Source organism: Bidens hawaiensis, unplaced genomic scaffold (assembly GCF_021521415.1).
Source record: "Bidens hawaiensis isolate Kalapana, Puna unplaced genomic scaffold, B.hawaiensis_p1.1 tig00025374_1, whole genome shotgun sequence".
NCBI lineage: Eukaryota > Viridiplantae > Streptophyta > Magnoliopsida > Asterales > Asteraceae > Bidens > Bidens hawaiensis.
The window spans coordinates 233,299-250,012 of NW_027494048.1; the positions used below are offsets into that span (position 1 = coordinate 233,299).

General features: G+C 33.6%; 1 protein-coding gene across 1 annotated transcript; it reads right to left on the minus strand.

Annotated features, from left to right (window-relative positions):
* Positions 1–211: 211 nt before the first annotated feature.
* Positions 212–2,851, minus strand: LOC143571401 (light-induced protein, chloroplastic-like; the record flags this gene model as incomplete). Its single annotated transcript, XM_077056830.1, has 3 exons — positions 212–795; positions 1,550–1,742; positions 2,817–2,851. Coding segments are annotated over 3 exons (543 nt in total), but the record flags the coding sequence as incomplete, so codon positions are not given.
* Positions 2,852–16,714: the final 13,863 nt, after the last annotated feature.

Sequence of the window (16,714 nt, forward strand, 5' to 3'; positions counted from 1 at the left end):
CTTAAAACTGTAATTGGATCGAGTGACTACTGCTCTGATACAAAAAAAAAAGAAGAAAAAAACAGTATAAAAAATTATGCAAAAGAATAAACGAAAAAAGTTGGTATACGTGTATTGTATTTTCAGCTTTCATCACCATCAAAGTGAAAGATACAAAGAAATGGAAGCTATACCAACCAAGGTTCAACGGGATAGTGTTTTTGGTCATAGGTCACATTCTAACTTCTACTACGAAATTTGGATTAGTGCTCTGAAAATCAAATTAATAGAAGTCTGAATATCACAACATGAAAAATAGTCATAAATCCACCAGGGAGGGTAGGGTACTCAGTTAATAATATCACCCTTTTAAACACTCAAAACCTATAATGTTATCCACTTTCAACTTTTCAATTATGAGATTTACATTTACATATAATATATATAAAACATAAGGTTTTATTTATGAGTTCCAACACTTTGAAGATCAGGATGGACAGATTAAGGTAGAAGAAGGGGGGAGCCTTCTTTAAGGAGAACAAAGACACTACCACCATCGCCCCTAGAGATCCGAAGTTCTTCATCAAGGTAAGTTGTTAATAGCCATGATTCTGCATTCGCTTGCGAGATGGAGAACTTCAATGGTGGTTGGTTGGAAATGGTCTTTGCCACATTTGAAGCCGTGTCTTGAACCGATGTGATCAAGCCTTTGAAAGGAGACAAATCGACTTTTTGTCCTAAAACTTCAACGTTTTCGGGTAACACAATCGAGTCGGTTAGCTGTGGTGTCCCGATGATCCCTTCATCAAACTTTATCTGCCATTCAAACAACAATTTCAAGTATTTAATGATTATTCTTGTCAAATATAAAGTGATCATAATTGTTTCATTCAGATCATTGAAATTAAACAGATATAAAAGATTTCACAGCAATGAAACAATATTGAAAGTTGAGTGCTTATTATAGTTATTAAAAAGATATGTTTGACTTTATTGGAACAATATTGAAATTAGGTTGTTATTTATGATTTAATCCCTTTTTTTTTAAATTGAAAAGTTAATGTGTTAATTTGATTATAGAAAGTGTGTTAAGAGGCTTATGTAGTGGCGGGAAAAGAAAAACCGAAAACCGGAAAAACAAACCGTATCCTAACCGTGTTGTGAATTATATAATTGAGAATTCGGTTTTCTGTTCAGTTCCTACTGTATCAGAATGGTAAACTCGGTTATCGGTTCCAAAAATCTTGTTTACTCAGATAACCAAACCGAATTTGATAGAATAACTGAATAATTACAAGTTTAATCAGGTAACCGAACCAAATAAACCGAAATAATCGGTTGAATTCGATTAGACAGATTTCTAATCCAGGTCGGTTCACTGCTGGTTAGGGTCAAAAATATTCAAAACCGACTAAACGAATCGAATAAACCGATACGATGAACACCCCTAAGCTTATGAGATATACATGTTAAGCGACGGTTGACTTGCTGGGTCTATTTCATCCTTAGCACAAATAAAATATTTTATTTGACCTGTTTAAGATAAAATGTAAGCGTTTGTGGGACCCACCTGCACGCGCTTAGGACTTCTGACTTCAAACTTGGCGTTTGTAGTAATTGCGGTTGTGGACCCGAGTCCAGAAAAAACGACACAGTTTTGGACTGTGAAATTTTCAGAGTCAATGGTTTGTGATATTTCTTCAACCTTCACCACTGGCAATCCCCTAGACAGCAAAGGGTACAAAGCTAGGAAGGATGTATAACTGCAGTAACACACAAAACATGTATCAAAATGTGGTTACAAATTTGATTATGTAATTTTTGTCTCCTCGTTTTTAGTCATAAACTGACGAAGTGCTAGAAACTATGAGTGACAACCAGATCCACTCGCTAAAAGTTCGAATTAACCGAGCATAAACAAACTCTATCATGAGGTCAATCCTAATGGAAGCTCATTTAATAAGCAAGCATACACAGAGTATGGTTAGGCCCGCGGGCCTAAATGAGCCAATTATTTAGATTATATCACATAATAAATATTATTGTATATACTTATGATAAAAAACTAAATACATAATTCTATATATAAAAATGATTTAAATTAAATAATAAGTCATAACCGAGCCTGAGCCAAGCTCAAACTTGAAAAAACGACTCACGAGTCAAGCTCGAGCATTATAAACAGATGAAACAAACAAAGCTTCGTAAGTGAAAACGAGCCGAGCTCAAGCTCAATTACACCCTTATGACTCAGGGCTCATTTGCACTTGTAGTAATAACAAAGCTCGGACCACAGAAACAAGAAAGATAACATCATAGCACAATTGCCTCAAACAAGCCTATGTATTTTGTATAAGTTTGGTTTCATTTAATGCACATGAGTTGGAATCGGTAGCTATCAAGCTCTTTTCTTCGTTTGTAACACGTAACAATCATTTTCCAAATTTATATACACATTACATACATCATGTGGTACTAGCATATAACAAACAGAAAAGCTTTATAGAATTTAAAGTGACTTACCTAACAGGCCAACATCAACTACCATTCCGTGCTAATTTAAATAAATTAAATTGTATACTATGAAAATCTAAGATTCATTATATAAACCTATAACATACAATTCCTGAACAAGTTTTGATATTTGATTTGGTGCAAATAGGGGTGTAAATGAGCTCGTGGGCTACTCAAGATCAGTTCGTTAAAAGTTTCAATCGAGCCTGAGCTTGAGCTTTTACTGGGGCTCATTTAAGATTTATATAGTAAAACTAATTATTAAAAAGATATATAATATAAAAATAAATAATAAAAGAGTCGGGGCGAATAGAGTGACTTACGCCAATATCCACTTGCCGTTGAGCAGCGAAAGCACGCAAATTCAAATTGGGTTTCTTGCCCGCTTGGGAAAGCTGGAGGCTAATTTCACCGGCGGTAATGTATAATTGGAGGGAAAACAAGTGATTAGTGAAACGCCGGCCATTTTTTTTTTCCGGTATAGGTACAAGAGAGAAGACGTGTAATGTTAAATGACTTGAGAATGGGAAAACCACGTACCACTGCTTCAAAGTGACAAGTACTTTAAAGTATTCTATGATTTTAGCCCGTGACATATTAACAAAACATATAAATTTTTAAGGGGTGTTTGGCCTGGCTTTTTTAGTTTTTTTTTTTTTACAAAATAAGCTTAATTTAGTGTTTGACTTAGCTTTTTAAGCTTATGCTTATTAGCTTATATAAGCTCATTTGAAGAAACTTATTTGAAGATGGTTTTTTAGCTTATTTGATATAAACTTATTTGTTTAATGGTGTAAATTACTTATTTGAAAAAACAGACAACAATTGTTATGTAACTGTTTTTATATTCTTCAATTTCAAATAAGTAATCTGTCACACCCTAACCTACGGCGGAAATGCCGGGGCGTAATTGATTGCTCACAGCTTTTCAAATGTTACTATCATGAAACATTATAAGTTTTAATATCTATTTAATAATTTCAAACAAATATTCATGTACATCAAATTTATAAATAAACAATTACATTAAACATCCAAAATTAAGTTCTTGTATCTATTCTTTAACATGCATCCTAAGTTGCTTCAAACAATCTTGATAATCACGTCACACGATAACCTGCATATGCGTTGAAAATAAAATAGTTTTGTCAACACAAGGTTGAGTGAGCAACACACCAGTTTAGATGTACATATAGTATATATATATATAAGTAGTTGCAACAAGTCATATAAGAATAACAAATTAACCAAATGAGCAAGTATAACTGAGATGTCGAGAAGCACAAAGGCTAACGACTGGCATATGATCATACTAGACTGAGATTATGTTGGACCTTTTCGAATGCGGAAGCATACAAAGCAAATAAGCACATAAACAAGTAAGGTATAAGTTGTTAATACATAAGACAAAGTTGCAGTTTTTGAGTATAAGTATATATAAGAAATATAATTTACGAATATGTCCCCAAAACGTGGAAAAGAAGTAAAATATGGGAATGTGGTACTCACCTTAGCGACAAGAAAATGAATAAACGCGTTAAGAATGATAAGAGAATAAGCGTCACGCTCAAAGTATAGCAAAGTCAAATCCTAACAAGTGTAATAACGAGAAACACTACAAATTAATAAATGGACTAAAAGAGAAACGAGATATGAACGGGTACTAAAAACATAAAACATTTCATTTAAAGTTAATTAATAAAAATCTTACTTATAAATTAGTATTGTATAAAGTATAATTGTTTATAAAATATTTGGACTTAACTATTAAAGTGGTAACAATAGATATAAATATTTATAAAAATGTCACTCGTTTATAAAATACTTAGTCAAATAAAATGACACATTAGAAGATTGATATTTAATAACGTTTACCTTTAAATTAATATAATAATAAATAACAGATACTATATAATATCATTTAATTAAAATCTTTTCATAAAATACGTATTTTAAATATCTTAAGTACAAGATTATTATGTATTTTACATCAAAGCCTTACTATTAAAATCCTTATCATAAACCTTTAACAATTGTTTTTACCAACTAAAGTGTGTGTGTATATATATATATATGGTTCATGCGAGAAGTAATATTACAGTGAGAAGTGCGAGAAGTAAATCCTATCCATTGATTTTGTTTTATCAATGGTCATTATTCAAAATGGCATTTTTGTAATTTATTTTCACCATTTTTAATTAACTTTAATACCAAAAAGGGTGTAGTAGTAATTTTTGTGTACCATCATTAAAGAGAAACGTGTAACTTATAATTACTTAATTAGTTAATTAATTCTCCCCCTTAAAGTCATAATTAAATCTCTTTTTTAAAAATTATTTAATATTTTGATATACTATCATTTTGAAGGTTTACAAATGTTTCATGCAATCTTATGGATGATGAATATGTTATTTGCAAGAGTACAATGGCAAAATTGGGAAAAGCCTATTCTATCCGTATGAAGTGTAGGTACGTATGTACCTACGTCCCTATGTGTGTACATCCCTCCGTACGTAGATACACACATACATACATACATAACTGTGTACCTACGTACGTACGCGTGGAGGTTCCTACGCACATACATGCCTATGTACCTATGTGCATACGTACATTCATAAAGTGTATGGCATACACATGTGTTTCATATGTTGTGTAGTATGTTTTTTTAATGTGTAAATTTTTTATTTTGGGTATATTCTGTTTGATACATTGGACAAACAAGAACATAGTGAACAACCTATATAAATTGATTTTGATTTATGGTGTATTCCCATTTCAACCGGTGGAATCAAACTCTCAAATCATACACATAAACATACACATTAACCAAAAAAAAAAGCTAAGTTAATATGTATTTAAATTAGCTGTGAAGTGTTAGTTTTGTATAAGAACTTTACTTTAATAAAGGTAGCTACAACGTAATTCAAAAGATGTATGTAGCATAGTCTTTGTTCGAATTCTGTGTAAGTACACATAACATGTTATATAATATTATATGCTATAGTGATGTTGGGGAAATTGAAAGACAATGCATCATATGTTTCTTTAATTAGGATAATCAACACAATCGATGAAATATATCCATTTTTTATGTATTATAAAAATAGTTAAACTATTAAATATTAACAATGTGTAACTTATCCCATGTTATAGTTACTTTCCAGATATAGAAAATAATGTTTTTACTAAAACACCCCTTTTATTAAAATAAATCATAAATAAATGAAAATTTGTGATTGGTTGGATTGACTTCTTGCACTTCTCGTACTAAGAAACACATCTCAAATGAACCAATTCCTATATATATATATATATATATGATCTTAATCAAGATTCGGAAACAAAATTAGTTAGAATGACGGTTTTATTAAAATACTGATATATAATGTGTTTATATTATTTGTAAAATGGTTTTGATATTTAAATGTATTAATATATAGGATTAAGAATGAGTTATGAGAAAAAAATACTAAACATTCAGGCTGGAAGGGTTCGAACCCGCGACCCCCAGCCATCCTCGTTACACAGCGCAAAGGCACCGGCCAACTAGGCTGGTGTCTAACTCGTTGATTAACCAGAAACGTAAATATATAAACATAAGGTATAAAATCTGAAACTAGCTAAGAACCCTAGATTATACAAATGATTAATCCGTTATGTTTTTGTTGAATTAATGTTAGGGTTTAGCGAAAGCAGATTAAGACGAACTGATACATATCAAACAATTACCTTAAAGATGATACATAGATGATTAATTCGATGGTGGCAGGGTCAGCTAAACGAGTTCCAGAACAGACAGTTGCAGTTACTTGAAATCAAATTAACGATGGGGGTATGGTTGGCGACGGCTAGGGGATCGTAGGATTGGATTAAATTGCATTATAACAACTTATTTCGTGTTTACTAGGAAATTAGGGTTGTCGGCTTAAGTAAAAGAGGAAAACGGATCACTAATTGATATTGTAAAGTCGTATAATGTGTCGGTTAGGCCGCATTTAGTAGACGATTACGAGATCAAACTCATAAATTACACAAAGATTTGTTAACCAATTTAGTGATCTTTAGATTCGGGTACAAGAAAACCCAATTAGATATGAATATGGGTAAATGGATAATCCAGATTTTGCAAATGGGTTATAATATAAACTTTCACTTTAGACCCTAAGGTTTGGGTTAAATTTGCATATAAATCAAAATAGTTATATTTATATTAATTAAATATGATAAGCAAATATTAATAAAATAATATTAACTTGAATAACGCGATACGTTTATCGATAAAATTTCCCGAACGTAAAACGAGTCGGGTCAATGAATAAAAATATTATTTTGAAAAACCGAGTTATTACATAATCACTGATAAACACACGGCTGGCATCCAAACCAAATAAATCTCTTTGTTAATTATTGATTGAAATAACATGAGTTTCATATCAAACATTAATATATAAATAAATGTATATTTTATTATAAATTATTTTTTAATTAAACTTTTTTTTCTATTCAAAGTAACTAAATGCATTAAGTTAAATCGAAGCAATAAAGTTTTGTTCTACTAATTTCAATAATTAATTATAATTAAAATAATATAGAGATAACTAAAATTAAACCCATTAATTTGAATTTTATTACATAGAAGTCATCCCCTAATTAAAATATAATTAAAGTGACTGCAATCTACAGTAAATTATGTTTCAAACTCATTAACATCATTACTTTATTTAAAATCAATTTCATTATATAATTCTTTTTTCAATATTTACATTAATCTTGACATTTATGCTTAACTAAAAATTGTTCAAATATAAAAGATGAAAACTTTGTTTAGCTTGGAGACTATTAAAAACTACAAAATAGTTGTCAAATTCGGTTCTTAAAAATAGAAATAAATAAATGTATAAATGATTGGAATGTATCATTAAAATTAAATATGATGAATATTTAGTATAAATAAGCAATTATAGTGAATATCTAAGATTTTTAAGATATAAATTTGAAATAAGTAATTAACAACATATTAAATTGTTCAAATAAATTAATGTGTATTTAATACAAAACATATTAACTTTCTAGTATAATCAAAAGTAAATTATTTAAATTTCCAGTATACATTAAATTTGTCATTTATTGTAACATCCTGTTTTCTAGTTTTGGTTAATAAAATGAAAACATGAGTTATTATGAATCGGGCTAGTGTTGGGTTTAATGGGTATGGGTTATGGACTTGGACTAGAAAGGAAAGAAGGAAAGACCATGGGCTTAAGCCCATGATCCATAATTATATAAACCTTAATTACCAAATAATCATTCATTTACACATATTCCATACACCACCCAAAACACACACTTAAGCTTTCTCTCTAGTTTCTCTCTTTTTTCTAGCCGAACCAAGAAAGAAAACCGATCCCGATCCAAGGTAATGATAGTATGATATTGTATGAGCTCAAACCCGTTATATTTAGTCGTGAAACGACGAGCCGAAGCCTTTAAACCATTAAAGTCACGAGATCTGGGTGGAATCGGGTATTAACCGAGCAAAAGATGAGCCCAGGGATCACCCTAGTTCAGATCTGGATCAAACGGGACGAAAAACGGTGAAAATGGTGCTGAAACCCGTTTTTCCGGCCACTGCCCAGTTTTCCGGCGGTGACGGGGCCGGAAAGGGGTTGGGTACGAGGTTAGTATGTCAGAGAATGTTTCTAACATTTTCTGACCTAACCCTAATTCGTCAACGGAGAGTCAGCGAACTAGAGGTAATTCGTCAGCTGATTCGTTAACGGAAGCTTAACGAACTAGCCTTAGTTCGTATCCAAATTCGTCAAAGAAAAGATAACGAATTAACCCCAATTCGTTATGGCCATTCGTTAAAAGGAGATAACGAACTAGAAGGTCCAATTCATTACAGAAGGGTCATTTGCTATGAGGTTCAATTCGTCAAAGGACCAGTTCGTTATAAGGTCCAATTCGTTAAAAGGACCAGTTCGTCGTAAGATCCAACTCGGTACAAGAAGTAGTTCGTTATGATACCCAATTCGTTAAGAACCAAGTAACGAACTAGAAGTTTGATAAATGACAGAACATTTCCTGGACTTAGAAAAAAATGATTTAATTACAAAGAAGCCCTCAAACTTTTTAACTTAGCAAATTAAATAATGATTTAAAATTATAATGGAAAATATGTTAAGACAACTTGACCCCAGCAAGGGGCTCTGCCCCTTGGACCCTACTAGGGGCTGTCGCCCCTAGACCCTCGTTCGTTGGGGGTTATAAATAAACTAGAGACACGTTATGGGTAGCGATATATAATTGATACGTGTAATTGTTATACAGTTAATCGTGCACAACTCAAGAAAGGAATAACCATAAACGGTGAACGCAACCGCATTCAGGTGAGTTTCTAGCCCCATTCTTTGTTATGTTTTCGGGGCTGTGTGCATACTCGATGTGATTAGTTAATACACTTATCCTAAGTGATAAGTGTATGCCATATATGTATTATGTGAAATGTATGAATGATTTCTTGTCGGTACGTGAACGATCTTTGGATATTGCATGTACTGCCAGGTAATGGCTTGATGATATATATGTTGTAAGATGAAGAATGAATGATGTATGTACGTATGAAACTTACGATTATGTATATAGAAAAGTATGGTATGGAGGTATGGAAGAAATGGTGATCGGACCCTAATAATATCCGAGGATAGAGGGTACCGGACCCTAATAATATCCGAGGATGGAGGGTACCGAACCCTAATAATATCCGAGGATGAAGGGAGACCGGACCCTAATAATATCCGAGGATGGAGGGTACCGGACCCTAATAATATCCGAGGTATGTGGGTGAAATGCCCTTTATAATATGAGGTTAGCTATGAATGTGTATGGACGAATGATGAACAGGTTATGTATGTATTGCTTACCTTTGGGCACGTATATGTGTATGTAAAGTAAGTTATGTGATTAACTAGAACTCACTCAGCGTAGCTGAGTTTTAGTATGCATGCATGTTAACAGATTGAGACAGCTGGTTTGAGATGGACACATGACATGATCGAAGAGGCTGGCATCTGAAGAATGTCATGATGTTTTGAATGTTATAATTTATGTTTTGTTATAAAAGACAAATATTGGATATTTATAACGAATGGTTGATGTTTTATATTATTCCGCGAAAGTTTTTAATTAACTCATATATTTAGAACTGCGTTTATGAGTAAATCCAACACCCAATGTAAGGCACCAGTAACGGGGCCTTACATTTATGCTAATTAAAAATTGGTCAAATATAAAAGTCGAAAAGTTTGATGACATTGAATACTATTAGAAACTACAAAAGATTGTTGCAAGAGTCGTCAATTTCGTGTTTGTAAAAACAGAAATAAATAAATGAAAATATTATTTAAAAAAACTTTATATATTTTTTGGAAGTTCACTAACTAAACAATATACTACTAACTTTTTTAATTATCACGAAATTATTGTCAACACTTTAGCATCATTACCTTATTTAACAATAAATTCATTAGATAATTCTTTTTTCAATTTTATACATTAATCTTGACATTTATGCATAATTAAAAATTAGTCAAATAAAAAAGATGGAAAATTTTTATTTTCTATTTAGTTTATTAGTTTATTTTTTAATTTAGCCAGAATAATGTAGACAAATCGGTAAATCTTGAGATTTATGCCTAATTAAAAATTGTTCAAATATAAAAGATGAAACGTTTATTGAGATGGTATACTATTAAAAACTACAAAAGAGTGGTCAAAAATCGGTTCTTAAAAACAAAAGTAAATAAATGTATAAATGATTGGAATGTATCATTAAAATTAAAGATGGTGAATTTTAAAGAAGCAATTATAGTGAATATCTAAGATTTTTTAAATTTGAAATAAGTAATTAATAACATATTAAATTGGTCAAATAAATTAATGTGTATTTAATACAAAATTATTAACTTTAGCGTATAATCAAAAGTACGTAATTAAAATTTCCAGTATACATTAAATTTGTCATTTATGACAATAAAAAATTTGTCAAATATAAAAGATGAAAAGTTTGTTGACATTGAAGACTATTAAAAACTACAAAAGATTATTGCAAGAGTGGTCAATTTCGGTTTTTAAAAACAGAAATAAATAAATGTAAATATTATTATAAAAACTTTCCATTACTTTTAGAAGTTTACTAACTAAACAATTGTAACACCCCGCAACCGCAACGGAAACGTAAACGGGATGCAACAGACACCTCTGATATCAACCACATTGTTTATAAAGAAAACTGAATACATTAATATACTTCAAATTACATTATCTTGTATTTCATTACCGTCTAGGTGATACACACATCATACAATACGATACACAATTCTATTTGTTATAATGTATCCTAACATCCTGCACGCAAATCTTACACACATCAAGCACTTAGCACGTAAGCAATCACTTCATCTTAATTGTACCTGAAAAGCATGTGAGAAAACGGGTCAACTACGAATAGTTGGTGAGTTTCACAATTCGAGTAAACCATGATAAATCATTATCAAAATATAATATTATCGATGTAATTATGCTGAGCCCACAAGTAAAACCTCTGACTATCACACACAACCTTCGTGGCATATCCCCCGCCCACGGACCCGTGGCATATCCCCCGCCCACGGAACTGCCCCAAACCGCTATGTCTAACATTACATAGCAAAATATATATAACACCCAAAATAGACATGTGCAACTGGCTGGGAAACATCAGCAAATCCATGCCGGACCAGTTGGGTTTGTCAGACCAATAGTACTATCCACACTCTACCGGCTTTCAGTTAATCACTCGTGTTCCGGGGCCTTAGAATGTTAGCAACTCAGACAATTACCATCTTAGTATATTTCCGTACGATTCCCGTACAATAAAATATATATAAATCCACGCAAATCCATGCGTTCAGTATGTACTTAAACATTTCAGTAGTAACATGCTTCCGCCCCGAGAAAATATTCGAAAACAGTTCAGAAAAAGGGGCTCGTGAAACTCACCTTAGCACATGCAAGCAGGTAACAACAATCATTATCAATTAACACGTCCAATCTGTAATATGATTCCCTACGATCGTTATTATACACTTATTGTTTATATAATCTTTTAACCGTATCAACCGGTACATCTGGGGACACTGTTAACCCAGTACTGTACCCGAAATACTTCTCTGGACTCAGATTGTGATATCGTTTAGAGTTCCATGGTCACAATTACTATTAGTCGTTTTTCTCGTTTTGCGTGCCTAGCACGGTTATCCGTTTTTATGTTTCAAAAATGAGTTTGGTCACACACGACCCGAAAATAGTGATTGACTGATAATTTAATTAAAGATGTGAAATTATAGCTCGGTTTAGACGTCCCGATTGGCCGCGGGACCCGTTTCCGTCTTTGGCGTACCGGAAACTGTTAAAATAGGTTAAAATTACTCAAATCATCCGAATTATTTTCGGATGATTCATTTTTACTTGTTTAACTCATTTATATGAAAATAGTCCATTTTTAGGGTTTTTATACACCAGTCAGCTCGCTTAAGCGAACTTTACCGGTTCACTCGTTTTAAGCTTTAAAAGTTTGTTTTTGCACAAATAATTATCCGTTTAATCTCGGATCTTGAAATTTTGCACAAAAGACTTTTTGACAGTGGGGAATTTTATAAAAATATTTCCAGAATTAATTTTTATATTTAAAATTTATTTATCTATTTTTAAACACCATTAAACACTAAATATGTCGTAAATCCAAACGATCTTAGAAAAATCCCAAATTTCTCCTGGATGTCCCCTGCCATCCACATAGTCCCCTGTAATTTTTCCAGAACCAAAATCTTCTTTTACATGCCATTTTCACTAAAACCGAGCTAGAAAACCCTAGAACTCGTTTAACCGAAAAGCCTACTTAGACTTCTCCAACTGACCTCAAATTTTGTGTGTGACTTATACATGATATAAAAAGCTTATCTGCAATTTTCCAGAATTTTTCATAATATTTAACTATGTTTCTCCATTTTTGGCCAAAACCGAGCATTAAATTCACCAAATATTCATCCTTTATCCAAAAATTCACGGAACTCATATTTTCATGTATCTAACATCTCTGTAAAATTTCATGACCTAACTCTACACGTATCACAATCTGTCCAAATATCCCAAAACCGAACATAACCGAATATACCTTTCGTTTTCCGCCACTACAAGCTACAAACTCGTCTTTCCGCCTTATCTACCACTAAACACAGAGCCTACAAACAACATACCACAATACCAAGCAAGTTACACTCACGATCAAGCCTCTTGCACTATAGTTTCGGTTATGATTCAAAAACAAAGATTTAAACCGTAAAAATTCGTTCTTGGTTCGTTTAACTCCTTTCTTGGACCAAGATCCCTTGTATAACCCGTATACGTCACTTGATCATGCAAGAATCGGTTTTCATCTTTAAAACCTCATTTTCTTGCAAATAAACTCAAGAAACGAAGATAGAAACGTGATTAACTCGATTCTTTACCTTGTTTTCTTGCTACAAAATCTCGGTTTTGGATCATGGAGTTGAGAGAATGGATGGATTGTTGTATGTGTGTTTAGAAAAAAGAAAAATGAAGGGGTTACACCCCTAAGAGTTCCGATCGGTCCATGTGGGGGGTGGGGTGGGACCCACCTCTCCATTCCCATCCACACATTTGGATTCTCGTAATCCGGATAATGTTTTGGATAATCTGGTTCAGTTCGTTTTTCGGTTAAATGTTTAATTCGGCTTAAAACGGGGTTAAAACGGTCGTTTTTCGGCTTAAAAATGAAATTTATATAAAACCGATTTAAAAACTTTAAAAACTTAAATCATGACATTTATTAACTTAAAACGTCATATTACTAATTATTACGCATCTTTTTCGGCTTGATCGATCGTCTCTTGCTCGGTTTGGTATTAAAGGTTTCGTTTAACGTACCGACGTACTATTAAATCGAAATCCTTTTTCTGTGATTTAATCCACTTATCCCGAAGCTTTAATACTTCGTAACATCACTAAATATCATATATCTCGTCTATAATTGAACCCTTGATTCATTCGGGTTTCAATAACTATCGATCGATTGATCGCATTTTCAATACGGTGAATTATATATTCACGTACAATCAATACAATGAACCATGAATTCTTGTATGATTACTATGGTAATTCATGTACCCGACATTAAATATGACGTAACTACAGTCTACCGGTTAGGGTATACCTGGTTTCGTCGGAATCGTTACATTCTCCCCCCGTTAAGAAATTTCGTCCTCGAAATTTTACACGCCCACTATCCCTTTCCGAGAGAAAGGTGGGGGGTTTTTCCTTCAAAATTCACCCTCGCGTTACCAGGTATAATCTGGTCCTCGCTGTGAATTCCACTTAATCTTAATCAATAAAGCTTGGTGTGTCCAAACTGTTTAGTTTTCCCGTCTACTATCTCTACGGAATTATTTATGATATCAAACATGTCTTCTACGAGTACCTCCATTACTGGTACTTTCGTTGCCTCGTCGCTTAGGTACTTTTCAATCCGTATACATGGCAAAACATCATGTATAGTACTTAGCCCCTGGAGTACTTTAATCGATAAACTAAATGACCAATCATGGAGATAGTCCCATGAGGTCCAATATATTAAGGGGCTATTTTCGGTTTTGTCAAACCTCATATCACCTCTCTAAGGTGATGCCTTAAAAATACCTTGTCACCTCTTTCCAGCGACAATGGTTTCCTTTGAATGTTGGCATAAATCCTTTGCCAATCTCGCGCTGCTTTCAACTTATCTTAAATATTATAAATCCGATTGGTTGTTTTTCGAATCAGTTCAAATCTTATAGCTTGATTGACGCCCATTTTCAATTTAACAAATTGGTGATAATTACATCACCCATAGAAAGCTTCAAGCTCTCGATGTTTCCTTCCCCGCCTTCCAATATTGGAAGTAGGATGACTATTTCGATCCGAGATAATTGAAAATGGTACACCACGACGAGATACCATTTCATCATCATGAGTTTGGGCGAGAATTCATTGTGGTAATCGTCATAGATTGGGATGAAATGTGAGGATTGGTTAATCGATCCGCGATTACCCAATTTACATCATGCCTTTGCTATACCTTGGGAATTTGCGTCCCGAAATCTATTGTAATTTATTCCCACTATCATTGGCGAATTTTTCTGTCGTTGTGGCGTTCCCTAGGGTTTTCGGTGTGCAGTCTTATCTCTTGCACAACTTAAATATTCACCAACATACGTAACCATATCTTTCTCCAAACTCGGCCATTAATAAAATCCTTTCAGATATTCGTATCATCAATAGTCTAATCCGATCCCGGATGTATGGAATATTTCGATCTATGCGCTTCGTCCATGATTAATTCGCGAAGGTCATGGAGAGTCGGGATCCAAACCCAATTTTTTTTTTTGAAGTAGAGAATTTCGTCCACGCGTTGTTCGAAATTCTTCTCATTGCCGTAAAGTCCCTCCTTTTCCAATTGTTCCTCTTTCAACGCCTCACGTTGAGCAACTCGAATCAGGTCCGAAAGGTTCGACTGGACTATCTTCCCTAGCGCTTTCACTCGCAATGGCTTAACCCGATCTTTCCTACTCAAGGCATCGGCTACGACGTTAGCCTTGCCGGGGTGATAACGGATGTCACAGTCATAATCGTTTAACAACTCGACCCATCTTCGTTGCCTCATATTCAGTTCTTTCTGATTGAATATGTGCTGCAAACTTTTATGATCGGTGAAGATGGTGTACTTTGTACCGTAGAGATAATGTCTCCAGGTTTTAAGTGCGAAGATAACCGCTCCCAGTTCTAAGTCGTGAGTAGCGTAATTTTTCTCGTGTACTTTTAACTGTCAGGAAGCATAGGCTATAACCTTATTATTCTGCATCAACACGCATCCTAACCCTCTACGCGATGCGTCACAATACGCGACAAAACCATCGTCTCCTTCGGGGAGACTTAAAATCGGCGCTTGGCACAATTTTAATGGTTTCTATCTTATTTGGATCTATGTGAAATCCTTGTTGCTTTACAACATGACCAAGGGATTATGCCTTCTTTATTCAAAATCACATTTCGAAAACTTCACGTACAACTCCTCTTGCTTTAACACTTCCACAATTTTCCTTAACCGTCGTTCGTGCTCTTCTTTACGTTGCGAATATATCAAAATATCATCAATGAATGCCATGACACGTTTGTTAAAATAAAGTTTACAGACTCGGTTCATGAGGTCCATGAATACTGCCGGCGCATTTGTTAGCCCGAAAGGCATAACTAAGAATTCATAATGGCCGAAACGAGTCCGAAAAGCTGTTGTTGCAACGTCCTCCTCTTGGATTTTTCATTTGGTGATAACTATTTCTAAGATCAATTTTTCTAAAATAAATCGCCCCTTGCAGTTGGTTAAACAGATCATTCACTTCGAAGAAGTGAATACCTATTCTTGATCGTCACTTTATGCAATTCTCTCTAACCAATACATATCCTAACACTTCAGTCCTTCATTTCCCAAATAACACTGGTGCACCCCATGGTGACTAACTAGGTCGTATAAAACCTTATCCAATAATTCTTGTAACTGATTGGATAATTCTTGCATCTCGGACGGTGCAAGTCGGTAGGGTGCCTTAGCAACAGGGCCAGCTTGAGGTATTAAATCGATTCTAAATTCGACCTGTCGGGTTGGCGGTAATCCAGGAAGTTCCTCTGGGAAAACTTCTGGATATTTACGTATCACCGAAACATCTTCTATATGTTTTCTTTTAAATACTTTGGCAATCGCGTTTGTTAAATACACCACGTTTTCTTGTCGTAAATATTATAGCATCTCAAGATGAGACTAGAGTGGTAACATAATACCGTACACTTTTCTCTGTATCTAATCGCTCATCGTCCGAAAGAGAGCTTCTAGTCATCTTCTTTTCATATATGATTTCAGCTTCATGTTGAGTTGGCCAATCCATGTTAACTATTACGTCAAACTTCTTAACATTACTGCTCGTAGGTCAATAAGGAAAGGTTAATCGTTCAGAATATTAGGACAATTCCGAACAATTTAGTTAACCATTAGGGGTTTACCATTAGCGATTCTACAGTATAGGGTTATATAGTTTCACTAATCGGTATCTTTCCAAATGATAGGAGGTTA